Raw genomic sequence first — 18,079 nt, forward strand, 5'->3', positions numbered from 1 at the left:
CTCTTCACTTCTGCTAGATATTCCGACAGTGTAAGGACGACGTGGTCTTTTGTTAGATTTCTTGTTCCATGCTGCATTTTGCATTTCTCACATAGACGGACAGAACATGTCTTGCAATGATAGTTTGCTGGTTCGGCACAACTGAAGCATTCAACGAAATGCTGAGCTGTCAGAACTTCTGTCTCCGGCTAAAAATAGACTTGTCAAATTATAGCACGTTTCCTCTGTGTATTCAAATTAATTCGAGTTCCTTTGCATTTACAAAATGCATTTGCTTTAAAAAAATATTTTTAAAATTTAGATTTAATCGTTTATAGGTCGTAAGGTTTTTAAGACATTGATTTAAATTTTGACATATCAGATCTGAATTTATCAAAAAGGTTCTATATATTTCTAAATATCTTACCTTCTTCTTTTTTGTGTATGTAGGCATCTCTTAACTTTTGTTTCACCAGTGCTTGTTTTTTTTCTTTGAACTGAAGTCTACATTTTCTTTAAATCATACAACGTTAATTCCAAATGAACACAGTCGAAATATTATTGTAAGTATGCGAACCTGTGAATTTGTCTCTCTGACTGACTGGGTGTAAAATAATTCACAATAGAAAAATCCAAAGCTAAATTCAAACAACCCAGGTATTTCTGAAAAAAAACAAGACATACTTATTTACCGAGACATGACTATCGCTTGTTATTGCATAACGCGAATGTTTAAACCCTTTAGACTAAATCTATTTTCGTTGACGCTTTATATTTTGTATTGATTTTCTTTAAAAAAAAAAACTCAAATATACCAATGCAACGTGTACACAGCTAATTGTGCCACATACGTTTCACATATGTTTGAACTTAACACATGTGCAACATACGTTAAACTGGATAATCATGAAAAATCAACTTGAAAAAGATTTTTACTTGTATATTGAACCTATATAAACAAAAACAGGGCACGAGCCTTGTTTGCATGACAATTGTGAGCTCTGTATGTTGCTTGAAACTTAACGACTGACTCTCAAATTTCATTTGATCATTAGAAATGCATTCTTAAAGCATTGTAAATAATAAAAACAGAAAAATAGAATTTAACCAAATCGTGACCATGCCCCTTTAAAAGCTTCAGGACTTGATAGTCATTTACTTTACCTTGATACATGTATGATGATACAATTTTGCTATATTTAAAACATTTGTCATAATTTTTTGAAAAATCGTGAAAAATATCTCAAAATTGCCCAATGTAAAAAAAATGATTGATGGGGGGGGGGGGGGGGGGGTGTTCTTAATTTGATGTAAGATTCTATTCAATTCATGTTACAAATCATGCTCTTCAGGAGAGGGTTGTATGAAATATAAAATCAGCTTGTTGCGTGGACCCTGAGGTCCACGCAGAAAATATATAAGCGAGGTTAAACCGGATGCTATGGGGAAAATTCAGCCTGCGCATGAGCTAGCTTGGTTCCTGTGCGTAATGGGTAGCTTAGGGAACCAGGCTAACACGTTTATCTGAATCGGGATCGGGATTCCGTGCCATATGCACACAAAAGTTAAAAGGCGCTGTAATTGTAAAGTTGTCGGTAAACAGTACAGAAACAAAGTATTTCTTTTCAAGAAATGATTGGCATGTGATATGAACTATCAGTATTATAAAATAAGTTAATGTTATGCCGAAACTACAACATGCATCAAATTGCATAATTTGCAATGTTTTGTTGTTTTCCGAATACACATGTAACTTAAATATATATTTAAGGTAGTCGAGGCTAGAGAACTTCCCGATTAAATTTTTTAAGCATTTAAGTATGATTGAATAATTATGTCACTATAAAAGTTTGAATCTCAAGAAAAATGCATCAAAATATGAAATGTTTAATTTACACAAAGCTGTCACTGCATAGTTAACAAAGTAGTGCGAATCGTAATGTGTGCGCAAATAGTAGAATTCACCGAATGCCTGATACTATACATGCAATCTTCATTCATAGATAGATCAAAATTATTTTAAAAGTATGAATCCTTTAAATTCTGATATAGAAAGTCAGGGCTATACATACATGTATACGTAATACAACGTACAAATTTAGTGGTTAAAAGCAGAGGGCTAGAGTCGGTGGAATCTCTGATAATCTTAAGACTTTCGCGTTTTCGTTGGAAACACATGCAAATGGTCCACGTATTGTAGTCCTTTTTTAAAGGACAACAACTTGTTATAAATATAAATGAGTTTCTTGATGGAGTGTAATATAATACTGTGAGGTAAACAGGATTCCAATCACACTGACTCATTCACGTATACAGGACTTTATACAACAATGTATAAAAAGAGCTTATTTGATTAAGACAGGCAATTTTTTAATAATGTTACAACCGACGCTACAGTCAATTGAAAGCATAAATTTGACAATAGCGCTTTACATATCTTGGCATTTATTTTCAGCTTGATATAAAAAAAAAAACCGGTATCATACGTTTATCTAAAACATAAATACTTATACATTAACTTATGATGCTTCCATTGCCCCTATTTCAAAGGCACTTGTGGATAAATCAGTAAAACCTTTACGCGTGGCATTTATCTCATACGTGATAATTCAGTTATCCCATATATAATAATAACAGCACGTTCTGAAAATAAAAATATAACAACAGCATTTCATTTCAACACATTTTAATGCCAAAAAAGCTTCCACCTCTTAAGAAAAAACAGTGTACCACTATAGTACATAATATAAATGGGATTGTTTTAGCGATCATTCAATAAACGATCTTGAAAGCCACTAGCCCAATTCAATATGACAATAAATCTCACTGATCCGGAAACCGCGGGGTTTTAAGAAATGTTCGGCACACTTCGACATAATTTTCTCGCATAAAATGATAAATGAATTGTATGTATAATAACATCCCTTTCTGTTTCTTTATCTTTCTATATAAGAGACGCAGGCGCCTCCTCAGCAGTAAACATATCCACATCACCACATCACCAATAGCGAATCTGGGAGTCCTTCGACAGTCTATGTCATACTTTTCTTCGTGTTTGGTGGACTTGCACGAATCAATTTCAATCACCCTTTCAGATTTGGCATTGTTCATTTTAAAATTAAGCACAGGTTCGTCCGAGGTATATATGCAAGGAATCAAAATTAAAATCCATTATACCAAAACATGGAAACCATATCGTCTTCTGTTCAACGTAATCTTTTATATTTTGTCTGCTATCTGCATGTTTCCTATGCATCGCTGAAGATGTTTTTAAAAATACACAATGTCCATCAAAAGTAAATCTTTTTCGTTTTTTTTTAAGTTTTGTCTGATCACTTTGACCACATTGAGCCCAGTTAATGAATTACAACTAGTCTCTCACGTGACAACTTCTGCACATTTTCTGAAAGCGATGCAAGGTTGGTGACGTAGACAGTGGGGGCTTCAATGGGATATCATTTTTACATATTTATATAATTTCCTCATTTCAAGGTTATAGACGGTGGATTCCCAAATACTTGCAGCACGTAACTGGTATCCAAACTTCCAGGACAGAACTTGTGGACTTCATAGGACACGCGTTTTGGAATCAACTTTTCTTCCTTATTTGACATACACATGCCTTCGTGCATGTCCTCGTATTCTTCGCTTAAATAATCTTCTATTTCGCTGTCTTGATTCCCCAGTAGCTCTATTTTGTCATCTATTTCATCTATTGTTTTTTCAATAGCACCTGAGGCAGGCATTTTCCGCGTCCTCTTCTAATTTTATGATCGATTCATCTTTCAATTCCGTAAATATATCAATTATATTGTCGAAATGTTCTTCAACTTTATCTTTAATCTTTTCAACATTACGAGATATACGACTTTGTTTCTTTCTTTCCTCGTCCCGCATTTGTTCTAGGAGAGACAACCGATAGGCATCGATTTCCTTTCTTTCTGCTTTAAGCCTCTGCTTAATCTTACAAGCGCATTGGTCTTCCTCTTCTTGGTGACACCCAACCGGGTCAGCTACATAATCAGACAACAAAATGACGACATGACCTTGGGTTAACCTTTTTGTCTCGTGAATCTTTCTGCAATCGTCACAGAGATGACCTTGACATGTTTTACAATGAAATTGTGCAGGTTTTGTTTCACAGTTGTCGCATTCCAAGAAATGCTGGCCCTCTGTTATTTCTGTTGTTGTCTTTTTTGTTCTGAATAGTCCCTACAATATACAGTGGTCAAGCACATAATGTATACAGTAATTTTTCAAACAGAAAAATGCGTTTTTATGAACTTGTGATTACGCTAGATGATAGAATGAACATGTAAAGTATACCAATTGCATTTACTTAGGATCAAGGACAACTTTCTCACAAAAAAACGTAGTTTCCTTAATATTCAGTTTATAATCAAAGTTTAAGTTGGTTTCGTCGTTGTTATAATCCACGAAATCAAATGTATTGAAAGATAATGCACACGGTCAGTTTGCCTAGCTAACATGAATTTTGCTTCAATATTATTTGGTTAAACACTGATAGGCATTTCACCTACAGTTTAACCGTCATCATGCAAAAGAGGAACACAAAAACCATGTTAATGGAGCAAATACGACAATAAACAATTTAAAGATGCCTACCCTTTTAAGAAAAAAAGGTTCTTCCATGTCGCAAATAAAACAATCATAATTTTTTTCCAAAACCTAAAATTTGAAATTTCACATACCTTCTTTTTGTTTTCCCTGGATAACATTGTTCACTCAGTTACGAGTAATCTCTGTAATGTAACACATAAGATAAAAACTCAAAAATCTTAGATATCATTTTTTTAAATGCTCCAGGAGACCATTAGCTTTAGTGTGATTTCATACATGTTTAAATGCAACCAATAACACATGATTAACATGTAATTTAAAAGACTGAACTCTCTATAAAAGACATTTGTTATTCTACTTAAATTCATTATCTTATCATATACCAGTATAGATTTTCTATTGAATATTATCTTTTTTTCCTATCAACTCGATGGACCATCTTCGAGTACAAGCAAAATAGACAAGTACATGTATTTAAGATGGAAGCATCCAGCGGTAATGTTTTAAGTAAACACTTACCTTTTAATTCCCTATGAAGATCTGCCGTCTAGATTGTTGGATCTTTGTTGTTTTTGTTGTTTTTGTTGTTGTTGTTGTTTTGTTTTTTTTGTTTCGCTAGATCTTGCCTTACAATTGTACACAATCTCAAGAGGCGGGTAAAACTGGCTTTTATATGTTTACATTAATAAATACTTGAAGAAGACATATGCACGATGCTGCAAGACATAAAGCTAATTAATACATACATGAATGCACAGACGTGCTATTTTTAGCATAGTGTAATGGGCAGATTGTGTAGATCAACGGCTTTCACTATGCGATACACACACGATCTGTATACATGCAATGTTACATAAGGCAGCTAAAACGGGGGGGGGGGTTGACCTACATGTATTTGTAAGATATTGGACGTCCTATTTCTAGTTAATGGACCTGTAAATTGCTAATTATAAATCCAACCCTCTCCCAAAAAAACCCTCCTTACAAACACACAACAACAATAACAACAACAAAAAATAAATTAAATAAACAATTTTCAAAATATTATGAAATAAATTCGCGATTTGGTCTTCATATACTTCGTATACATTACTTTGACCACGTATTCGATGCATCATTGTACATTTCATTATGATTATTCCAAATAAAATTCAATGACGCTAGTCAGTAGTGACAAATAGTTCGTACATATTTCAAAGTATGAAGAATCTTCTCCCAAGCACGTTACATACTGAAAGGCTTTCTGTCCCAAATCTATTTCTATGTCATGTCATATGAATGGAACTTGTGTCAAAAGACGAATAAAGTCTGTGTCTGGGACAAGTATAAGGACGAATATCTATGTCAGGTGATTGGTGACTATGTCAAAGGACAAGAACCTATGTCAGAACAGGACTTATCATAGCCCAATTAGATATGTCTATGGACAAATACATAATTTCAATAGAATAGCGCCTATGTCCGTACCTATGTCAAGGGACAAATTTCTATGTCAAAAGAATGGAACGTTTGTCAATGAACAAGTATTTATGCCAAAGCACGAGTACCTTTGCCAAGCACGAGTTCCAATGTCTAAGGATGAGCTTATATGTCAAATTAATGGTGCCTATGTCAAAACACACGAGTACCTATGTCAAGGGAAAATTTCTTTTTTTAAAGAATGGAACCACAAGCACTTTTGTCAAGCATGAGACATGTGATGATGTCTAATTTAGGGATGAACATCTATGTTAAACTAATGGTGCATATATATAAGATGAGAATCTTTATCAGATGACTACAAAGGACACCTGTGTCGTAGAACAATCATCTTGGTTAAAATGGCATGACCACGATTTTGGTTAAAATTTCTTTGCCCGTTTTTAAATGTTTTTGTCATAAGATGAGTACTTTGTCATAAGATGAGTAATATGTCAAAGAATGAGTACTTATACTATGATTACTAGTACCAATGGCAAAGAACAAATATCAAAATGCAAGTACCTTGCCTTAGTATAGATCAAATAGAACAGGAGAAAATACAGTTGTCTACAAGAATAAACTGACAAATTTTATCAATCAGTTAACTGGATTCATAAGTTTTAACATTTTTCCTACGTCAATATAAATTCACACAATCCGTACAATTCAACACTTCTAGGATCCACAACAAGTTAGGCAAGGTTACAAAATCAACGTGAATCATTACATTATAAAAAGAGATGATTTTCTTGAAAGTGTACCATTGGAAGAAATATCCAAATTACTTTGGATACAGCTTATATAATGACGTATGCAATTATTTTTTGAATGTCCAAGCGATATTAGAATGCTGATCTGCAAGTCAGTAGTCCGACATTTTATATTATTATCCATGATATATTTGTAATATCACAACTGAATTCCCATGTCATGGCGTAGTGTCATAAAAAAGATTTAAATCACAGGGTGTGGAGCATTCTTATGTGTATAACTATTTATGTATTGATATTTCAAAAGGGTTTGTTCAGGAGTAATATCTTGATAAATAAGTGAAGGAAAAAATGATCAATATTTCATATGTTTATTTCAATGTTTGAATAATTGTCTCGCATTCATGTCACACATGTAATAAATTCTCTGTCCCAAATCCTCAGTTTCTCACTCAGAATGCCACAGATACAAAAAAAAAAATAATAATAAAACACATGCAGTACAGTGTGTGTGAGAGACCGAGCGAAAAACAAAAAATATACATTGTTAACGGTCGATTGTATGACAGACTTGTCTGGAATGAATTAAAAATCTATTGGGAGTTCTGATAACTTAAATATATTTCATTTATACATTCATTATAAAGAAATGTTATATATTACTGTTATCTTCTATATTCTGGTTGTGTCAGCTAACAACAAAGATATAGTCAATTTGATCTTCACAAAGGGAAGTAACCCAAGCAAATAATTCTTCACTTTTATCAGATTGCTACATAATTTTAACTTGTCAAGAGTTGAATAAAATAACTTAAAATGAACAATTTATTTGAAATTAATAATATTGTTCTTTGTAATTTTATCACTTTATGAGTGTTGATTTTTTAAAAAGATAAACAACGGAAAAATGTGAAAATACAAAAATCCGACTTATGTTATTCGCCAACACACCAGACTCCGAAGACAACAAATTAATAAAAGAAGGCATACATCGAGTGATCAAGTTGTCTTAGAAGTAAGACCTCACCATATGCATTACATGTTCTCTCTATCACATCTTACAGACTAAACAAAAAATAAATATACAAGCATCAACAGTTTCTTTAACGTCATATTAGCACTTTAATTGAAGCCATGTGGAAAAATTGTACGTGTATTGTGTGTGAATATGTTCCCATCATCTTCATGATTAAATTAATACCAGTAAGTTTTCTCTCCATCTTGCTGTGAATCTTTAATTAGCACAACTTGAAAAAGATGCAACTAACAAAAACATTGATGTTACAAACAACAGGTGACCATCTTGTTAAAAATCTAATTAATTAATTATGCAAATTGACAGTTGATGCATCAGGGTATTTGATAAGAAAACAGCAAAAGAGGGAGAAAACTCGTCATAGTAAACCCAACTTTGTTAGTTCAGGAGAAGGTGGAAATTCCCAGTAACCAATGGCAACAATAAACAAATACTTGCAGTCGCAGACTAGTTCATCATATACATAATAAGAGGTCAGAGTTCAAATTAGTCCTTCTCCTGAACATAAACATTGCTCTTGTTACTTTTCCCAATGAAAAATAAAATAAAATATAGTTAATTCATAGTTGTATCAAAACTGTGCTGCATTTTTTTTCCCATCTTTTCCCTCTCATGTACAATGCAAAATAACCTCTCTGTTATGTGTGGTTTTAGTATTGTACAAATGTTGATGTTATACAAATGATAAAGCTTTTGACATGCACACAATCTGTATGTTAAATGTTTGAAGGAAAAACGGATGGATCAACTCCCTTCATCACAAGAACAGTTTTGATGAAGACTTTTAGATCCACTCCGCACTTCATTTCAGCATCACCATTGTTTGTACACAGCTAAAATCTCTCGCCACACTTGTTGCTTGCATATATATATATATATTTATATTTATATACATAATAATGACATTTTTTGGAAAGACAGGAAATATGGAAATATTAAAACCATTACTTATATCGTTTTACAAAATATTTAAGCAATTTTTCAAGATTTGCAGAAGTTTATCACCTCTGAAATAAAAAAAAAAATATTGAGCAGTATTTTCTTGAACAATAATTAAAAAAATGTCAAACCCCCCCAAAAAACCTTGAAATCAAGTGGGAGCACACACATAATTAATTTTGAAAGAAAGCAAGAAATATGGAATTTCATACACAATTAAAATTTCATCAAACAAACAATAATTCTGAGCATATGTATTCAATTCTGCAATACCAATGGATTTGATCAAACCACAAGTTGGAATTAGACTTATTTATGACACATAAAAATATTTTTACATCCTTAGAGCAGCCCAGCCACATTTAAAAAAAAAAAATTCTCATTTACACATGCACATCAAATACACATAGAAAAATTCGCAAGCATGTTTTAGTGTAATCCGGTTATTTCACAGCGACTTTCAACAAAGATAATGCAGATTCGACATTGATCAATCAGAGAATGTTATTTGGTATGAAAAAACAAAAAATAACAGAAAAATTAATCCATATATACATACACATGTTTAACGCAATTCAGAAAAGCATGACGATAACAAAGAACAACTTACTCCCCCAAAATAAAACATGGCAGGGGGAAAGAAAAGGAAAATCAAAATTCCTTCCAGCTTTATCTCTCGTGATATGTAACCGATTTTTTTTTTTGTTAAGTTTTTCTTCAAATAACTATATATTTTGGTTTTTTTTCCTTGTGTGGCGGCAACAATGCTGATGCTGAAATGAGTTATCTTCCCTTGCTGTGTTTGCTCTTGTTCAGTTATCTCCCCTGTTTTAGCTGATGGTTGTCTCCCCTTCAGACGCTGCAGCACTTCTGTTGTCGCGGGGCGGCGTTATCTGTGGGGGCCACGTGTATAGTCTGAACATTGTTACTGGGGGAGTTATCATCGTCCGGACTGTCCCGAATCTGCTTCTGAGAAACTATTTTGTAAATTTCTGGAAAAAAAACAAAAACAAAAAATATTAACAACCTTATTTCAGATTATTTTAAGATAGAGAAATTGTCTCATCAATGCTTAAAAAATCAACTATAAAAATCATGAATACATATCTAAAATTCAAATCTTTCATAAAATGAACTTAGATATTCTGATGCATTAAAATTTATATGTCCCCGACTCTTTGCTATAAGCTTGTTTTACTGTATTTGATTCACTCAATTTGAATAAAGTTGAATATGAATTTTCTTCTTTCAATATGTAATCATAAAACGACCAGTCCTTCATAAGTAGCAACATTCGTTCGAACAAAGCTAGGATTTTTTAACAGCACTTTTAAATTAAAATTCTTTTCCTTTATAATACAAACCACTGAATTACTGGTCTTAAACTGAAAACAAATCCCATATTCTATATGATAAATTTTGCTGTTCATTAGAGAGAAATTTCTAAAAGAGAGATTCTACCTACAAAATAGTCCATACATAATATACTAAATATCAAACAAAGAAGTGATAATCCACGTAAAAATCAAGAAATCAAAAATAAAGTTCTTGACTTCCAGGTCAAATCTCAGTTAGTGGTCTTATAATAGACCTGGGTTACTTGCCTGTTAAAATGTTCTGAAATGCTGTTTCTACATTGGTGGAATCGAGGGCTGATGTTTCAATGAAAGACAGATTGTTCTTTTCTGAAAACAGAAACAAAATACTTGTTAATCAACAAAAACCTGATCATAGTTTCAGACAATACATGCCAGAGAACAAAAAAATAATGAAATATAATTAAGGTCACACGACACGTTCCTCGAGAATCTTTTTTGTATCTCCTCGTAATAAAGAGTTCCAATAAAAAAAATTAATTTTATAATTATTTTAAAAATGATTAAAATTTAATCAGGGGTTCAAAAATTTTTTTATGATGGTCAAGTCCAGGACTTAAAGAGTAAATTTTAGGCAAGTCCGAGGAAGAAATTCCCAAGTCCACATTGTCATGATTGATAGATAAAATTATATCAACCTAAACATCACTAAAACTAATGTTATAATTTATTTTAATTTGTTGCAATGAATAAAAACTTTATGTTTGAAATTATGTTTTATTTTATACCATTGTATTAAAGCCACGGCCTATCGTCACGCCAGTGGCTTTTGGAATTCGCAAATTCTCTTCTTTTCATAAGTTTTGTCTGAGGAATTATTAATTTTATCACACCTCGAGTCACCCCCGGCTTCTTGTTCCTCTCAGGGTCTTTCATTTGTCGTTCCTTTGCGTATATTACTGCTCGTAAATCCAAAATTCAACAAACTTACTGCCGTTTGTCATAGGGGAGAAACATGAGAAAATGTGTAATAGCAGGTCATACCGCAACAGAAAATAAAAAGACGGATTGTTTTTTGAAATGTTCGTAATGCTTATGTGTTCATTAATGCCAAAAATAAGGCATTTTTATTAAATCCATGATGGAATTTGATTTATTTTTAATTTTACGAACTTTTTTTTAATTTAAAAAAAGATAAAGACACAATGCCAAGTCCCTGGACTTCAGCGATTCTAAATGCCAAGTCTGGATCAGGAATTCGTTAGTCCGGGACGTCGGGCTTGAGGAATTTTGAACCCCTGTTTAATTGGATGTGGTTATGTGGATAGATGGCCGAGTGGTTAGAACCGTGGCCGCTTATTGCCAGAAGCGTATAGGTCGTGAGTTCAAAGCCCCGCCCGGCCGAGATAGAGTTCCAATATAACGATTTTTGCTGTGCTGTATATGTATTTATTCTTATATCAGCAATTCAAGTGTATTTTTAAGAAGATTATACAGGAAATTGCATACTGTAGCATTTTGCAGAAATGCCTGGTAAGGTACCCTAATTTTTTGCAAGAAAGCTTGTCAAAATAGTAGTAAACCATCAACCAATTCCTGGAAAAAGTTATATAAAATTGAGGAATGTGTCGTTAGACCTTAAAATATAAATAAAATTTATATTTTATATGTAAATATATATTATTAAATAAAATAAAATTAACATTCTAAAATTTTTATTAAACAGTCCTCCTGACAATTTCATCACCTTTAAATACCTTTTCTCATATTTAAGATAAATCATCAACATTCTCAATTTCTGGGAAAAGATATGCATTTACATTCAAAGTCCTAATTTTTCAAGAAATCTCTATTTTTCACCAACTAATGAGCCCTATAAAGCCAGTGATATTAAATAAAACAAACAAGATTTTGTTTAATATCATATCAAGTTTCATTCCAAAATTTTTAATAGCAGAGGGATATTACACCTTAATATCAAGTTTCATTCCACCTTACCTGCAAAAGCCTTAGCTTCGTCTGTGGGCACGGCTCGTAGATGCCTTAAATCACTTTTGTTGCCGACGAGCATTATAACAATGTTGTTGTCCGCGTGATCTCGGAGTTCTTTTAACCATCTCTCTACGTTTTCGTACGTTAGGTGTTTCGCGATGTCGTACACTAGTAAGGCCCCAACGGCTCCTCTGTAGTACCTGTCAAAATCCAACAACAAATGTACAGAATTCAGTAAATATCTAGCAACTTTCAAACAAATAAAAAATTATGAGTTTAGTCCATCTTCAGCCATTAACAAATAGAGACTAATGAATCAATCAGGAATTAAGTCTATTCATAGATAAATTCAGAGCTTTTTCCCAGCTAACAAATTAATTCGGCAAATTCAAAGCCATTCATGTACAGAGAATGACAAATCAATTGTGTGTTCCTTGAATTCCGAGTCCTTCACAAAATGAGACAACTTACTGACGTTATTTAATGAGGTTAGAATTCAAAATGATCAAATTGGTATAACATCAATACAACATTTTTTTAAAAATTAGAAATTGCAAAGCTAATTCAAGCAAGTGCATGAATCTTTACACCAGGAGCAATGAAACTTTTTGTCCAACATGTAGGTCAACGTATAACTTTTGGGGCCAGTGGAAGGGGTGGGTTTGGGGTGTTGGGAAATACTTACGCACTGGTAATTGCCCGGTATCTCTCCTGACCTGCTGTGTCCCAGATCTGTGCCTTGATTGTTTTACCGTCCACTTGTATACTCCTGTATGATAAAAAATACATCAGTACCTATCATACACAACACTCTCCTCTCTCTTTCTCTACTCAACAGTTTATTGTATTCATATTATATATAATTATTCTACTATACATAGAATAGACCCTTAGAATAGACCCTTCATGGTAACTGCGGACTGCTCTTTTGCAGGGCAAAGTGACATAGTTTGGTGGAATATGACATTACATCAACTGTTTTATTTACATCATTTAATTATCTACTAAAACTTTGGTGAAATATATCAATTTGCCCTGCAAGAGAGCAGTACCGCAGTTACCGAGATGAGGTCTATTCATACTCCCCCAAAATAATTCAAAATCTAGCGGAGGTCTACAACAGCAAATATCAACATAAATTTTAACAAGACTCAAAAACCAACTATTCAATCTTCATGACAAAGCATTTAAGCATTCATTGGATTTTTACCCCTCTGTCCATTCTTCCCATATCTATAGATTTGATTGTAGCATAGGGCTTTAAACAGAGTAGAAAATTGAGAGAGTTTAAACAACTTAATAGGTTACAAACCTCGTGGCAAACTCAACACCAATTGTACTTTTACTTTCTAAGTTGAATTCGTTTCTGGTGAATCTGGACAGGAGATTACTTTTACCCACACCACTGTCTCCAATCAGGACCACTGTAACAGAAAAGGTATGGGTCAAAGAGCCAATCAGAAATCTTATAACAAAATACATGTATAAATAACAAATCAGTTGAACTTCAATGCATAAAAAATTAACATCTCAAATGCCACAGACATGTCAATAAAAGAGTAAAGTTCAACTCATTTCTGTGTGTATTTAAAAGTCAATATCTTGTACCTGTGGATAATTTTTTTAAAAAATTTCGTCCCATCAATTTCATGAAATATAATATAAAATTTGTGATAACCCCCCCCCCCCCCCTTTCCCAGTGCACACAACAAATGATTGAAACGATAAATAAAATTATCTATTATAATAGCATATTGATCTTGTATTATCTCAATATAACAGGTGTGTTTTATTTTATCAGTCCAGAACCAAATGTATTCCTTCACATTCTCTAATACTTCTTAAATATGTGCAAAAGTTTCAAATGAACTGCATCATATGTAATTCTGTAACATCAAGCCCCCATGCATGCTATCATTTCTATGATTGGCAAAATCTGGTCATCAGTATAGTGGTTTCCCCAGTAAGAAATGCAACATATATATATATATTGGTAGATTGTTTACATTTAAACCATTGTATGACTCATGTGTCAGCTGATGATCTATAAATAGACATTTCCTCCTTTTCTCCAGGTAAAACCACATAGGTAAGTATTGAATATTCAATTCAATAACACAAATATGTGTCAGGTTGTGTATCAAGTGGTGCAGTAGTTAGAGTTCAAAGGAAAGTGACAAACTTCCATGAATATCAATGTATTCATCTATTGTTTGATAGACATTGAATCTACACTTGAATATGTATGTAAGTTTGCAATTATAGTTAAATAAAGATGAAGCAGACCAATAAAAGCATTGTCACAGTCCTATAGCTAGAGCATTTTCAATTGAATAGACAGAATAGTTGATGTATTTTCTAATTCAGGTGTCACACACAGTGGCATATTTTGTTCAGATACAGCATTGCTCTTTGATTTTAATATTCACTGACAGTCAGACACGAGGCACATGCATACAACAACCAAAGACTGTCATATTTTTTTTTTAATTTTAACCCGCATCATATCCTTTAAACAGCCAGGGAACCAATTTACGACATCAAAGAGAACTAGTCTCCATATTCCTGTCCATTCCACACCAGGGCCTCATTATCTCATTGTCTTCACATGTAATGACATTGCATTCCATTTTATTTGTAACAAGGCTTCCTTTCCCATGTATGTAATAAGACTTCCTATAATAAGTGTACGTGTCAAGTGTACATGCACAGTAAAGCGTAGATTTGAAGGCTTCCCCATGATATGTACAATGTAAATGCATGTATATCCCCCATCCTGGATCTGACCACAATTTAGCCCAGCAGGATAGAACAAATTGTTCCTCGATCCTTGAATTGTTATATAGGCTTGTTTCCCGTTTCTTCGATACGTAAAAACAAGATACAGGGGTACATACCCAGCAAAGAAGACAAACTGTGTACAAAATTACCTGTAACTTCATCGATGTACACACAGTATTTGTTCTATACACTCTAAACAGCGTTTCCATAAACACACAGTACCTATTCTATATTCTGAACAATGTCTAAAACATACATGGTACCTATTTTATCCTCCGGACAATAAGTCCAAAAACACAATACTGTTTTTAAGCTCTGGTTGACAGCAGAGTTCTTGAAATCTTTCGGTCCTGTCGGCAAGACCGATAAAAATAACCAAGGACCGATTACTTGAGGTTGCCTGTCAGTCCAAATGACCGGTAGATATGGACAGAGTAACTTGCAAAAATATAACTAAGTTTCGTACAAAAGCAACAGAAATATGATGAAAACCCTAGCCTCTGTGTAATCGCTGAGGAGATCCGACCACATACGATAAATCTAGAGGAGTTTTTTCGCTCTCTCTAGACATATATTTTCGAAACACCTCAGTAATTATTACTTCCATTGCTTTCGATAAGTTTGGCGAGTATTTCGTACATATTGATACAGTGCGTTTATAATGCAGCTAACAGATGTAGTCAGACAATAGAAATAAGTCTTCCAATCATTTTCCAACCTAGATTTCGTCAGAAATCATGGTAAATATTGGAGAACTTGTTTAAAACATAGCGTGAACTGAGGGCCCTATATAAGTGTTGTCTCGGTACGTTTTTTCAATGTACATTGCATACACCGAAACAGGGTTCTCAGTGAATGTTTTTATTGCAATACACAGAAAAACACACACAAAATTCCCAATGTAATCAATGTAATAATTTTTTCGGGAAATAATAAGAACTCCGCTATCTGACAACCGAGCCCTAGTTACATCTGAGATGTGCAGAAAGAGAACGAGAAAGAGAGAACAAGAAGAAAGTTGATAATGAGAGAGGGAAGGAAATTAAAATATATAATCAAGTGATAAATAAGAATGTTATCAGGAGCCAGAATGTGAAAGTAAGGAGAAATCAGATCAATTAAGGTAAAAATGAGAGAAATAAGAAGGCAAATATACATCGTACATGTAGTTTTTTCATCTTTCTATTGAAAATGTTTGGACTGACAGAAATCAGTCTGGACTGACAAACTTTTGATGGTTGTCAGTCCAAATGACTGACAGTGGAAAAAAGATTTCAAGAACTCTGTGACAGTACTTAATATTCTACACTCTGAACAGTGTGTCCAAAAACAATTGCTACGTACAGCCAGGCCATTATATCGTATGTATCAAATCAATGTATTATATGCAGGCGGCTGTCCCAAACTGCATCCAAATCAACCTCTCACCATCACCAGGGGTATGTACTCAATAGAACCCTTGGCAAAATAAAAGTTGATGGGCCTTCAATACATGTTTTACACATGTACCAAATTCTAGTTTATCTACTATCAAACAAAGAAGGGCATTTGTCTGCTTTAAATACCATCTAGGACCTCCCATCTTACAAAGCCATGTAAATGGAAGTAAAAAATGAGCCCCACAGCCAAAGGTAACATGAGTGTTAAAACACACAACACACACTGTGAATCAGTGAACAATTGCAACTGGAAACGCCTTCTGCATCAAATGTCAAAACGTTAGATCTATTGTATAATCTTAGATCAAATATATGCCCCAAGCTCTGCCTGGATTTGAGATCTACACCCCTCTCTTTTTTTTTTGGGGGGGGGACATTTTTAACAACTAGCTGCAACAACAATTGTGTCCTCCATATATTTTTTTCCCTTCAAAACTGCAATACTCAACCTTCTTTGAGACCATGAAACTTACAAGTTATTAAAGTACAATGTTCTTCAAATAAAACAATTAAGGTTTAAATTTCAATCCAAGCCAGGTCATAATGTGTAACCCTCCCCCCCCCCCCAAAAAAAAAAATCCCATTCAGAATGACAAACATTAGCTATCAAATCGCAGGAAGTAATTTTAACTAGAATAAGTGGCCTACTCATAAAAAAATTTGCTAGGTATTATTTACACACACCTGATATTGCGATCAAATGGCTCATTATAAAGTATAGCGACATCTTCCTTGTTGGTATACTAATTTCTTTAAAAAATGACTATTGAGGAAAAAAACTTTAGATATGACAAGATAAGCGAACTATTTTGTGTGCAATCTTGACTTCTTTAACATTGTTATAAGTATTAAACATCACAACCTAAACATTTATACATAACAAATAATACAAGTGTTTTATATGACCATGAATAATTTCAATCACATGTTTTTAGCAATAAATCATTGCATAAGCCCCTGGGAAGTGCTAATTAGGCCATACCCATGGTTTTTGCCATACATTACTGGTAATCCAATTATGCAGCACTTACAACTCCCAGTATACATTTTAATTTTATTACAAACTACTAGGTAACTGCATATTTACACTTTCTTATTGTCTTGAAAATAATTTTGTAATGACTGTCATAAAATTAGGTCACCTGGACAGCAACACCCCTCCCCCTTCCATACAACCAACATGATCAATGACATTTATCTTACAGTCACAAAGTAAGACATATGTACAAACGCGATCGATTTTCTGAATAGCATGCACACATGTCTTGAAACAATACCACAGTCTTGTCTTTCAACAATATTGACAACACAAGACTTAGAGGGCAACTTTTGACAAGTTTTGTCAACAACCAAGTACATCCCCAATAAGTCCGTTTTCCCTTGGTTATAGACAAATCAAACTCTGCACAAGGGATCGGATACAATATACAGGTAAAATATGCTATAGATCTACCCTCATTTCACCTGAGTTTTGTATATACCTTTAAATAAGTAATCATATTCATCGTCCTTAGTCCCCATTCTTCGACTTCCGGAAAGAGCGGAAGGGTCCGACTCAACAAGTTATTTACGATTTTTCCGAGGACTGTCTGATAAAATCGCTCCACGGCACACGTAAATAACTGTCTAAATGGTCATAGAGCCCAATTATTTGAGATTCGGACCAAGGATTCCACGGATAACCACTGGATTGAAGTTGGAGTTTACCCTCCTCTCTGCTTGGTAGTTCAATATGGCGGAATTAGACGCCCCTTGTTGTCATTGCGCATTTATATACGTCACTTTGGCGCATCCGGATGTATGGGATAATGTTTTGAAAACACTGAGGATGCATTCCCGTTTCAC

The 18,079-nt window shown here is 33.7% G+C and overlaps 1 protein-coding gene, 1 long non-coding RNA gene and 1 other non-coding gene across 3 annotated transcripts in view; 1 reads left to right on the forward strand and 2 right to left on the reverse strand.

Moving 5' to 3' along the window:
• The window catches only part of LOC105336714 (uncharacterized), a 408,324-nt gene that overhangs the window by 215,205 nt on the left and 175,040 nt on the right, over positions 1-18,079 (forward strand). The window lies entirely within an intron of this gene.
• Positions 2,649-5,277, reverse strand: LOC117687108 (uncharacterized). The gene is made up of 3 exons (XR_010711805.1): positions 5,080-5,277; positions 4,692-4,742; positions 2,649-4,191 (listed from the first exon to the last, which is right to left on the reverse strand). It is a non-coding gene; the product is annotated as an uncharacterized protein (transcript).
• LOC105334311 (ras-related protein Rab-11A) lies at positions 7,089-17,993 on the reverse strand. The gene is made up of 6 exons (XM_034465488.2): positions 17,716-17,993; positions 13,327-13,438; positions 12,700-12,783; positions 12,021-12,214; positions 10,311-10,391; positions 7,089-9,698 (listed from the first exon to the last, which is right to left on the reverse strand). The coding sequence occupies exons 1-6, from the start codon at positions 17,753-17,755 to the stop codon at positions 9,559-9,561; spliced, it is 651 nt and encodes a 216-aa protein (XP_034321379.1). The 5' UTR covers positions 17,756-17,993; the 3' UTR covers positions 7,089-9,558.

This window comes from Magallana gigas, chromosome 1 (assembly GCF_963853765.1).
Source record: "Magallana gigas chromosome 1, xbMagGiga1.1, whole genome shotgun sequence".
NCBI lineage: Eukaryota > Metazoa > Mollusca > Bivalvia > Ostreida > Ostreidae > Magallana > Magallana gigas.

Bases quoted from the DNA above. Each gene is read 5' to 3' on its own strand.
- LOC105334311 (XM_034465488.2), bottom strand. From the start codon at position 17,755: ATGGGGACTAAGGACGATGAATATGATTACTTATTTAAAG. The intron at 12,784-13,326 runs GTTTGTAACCTA...TTTATCATACAG, and splicing joins GGTGTTGAGTTTGCCACGAG to GAGTATACAAGTGGACGGTA. The intron at 9,699-10,310 runs GCAAGTAACCCA...TTTTTTTTCCAG, and splicing joins ATTTCAGAACATTTTAACAG to AAATTTACAAAATAGTTTCT.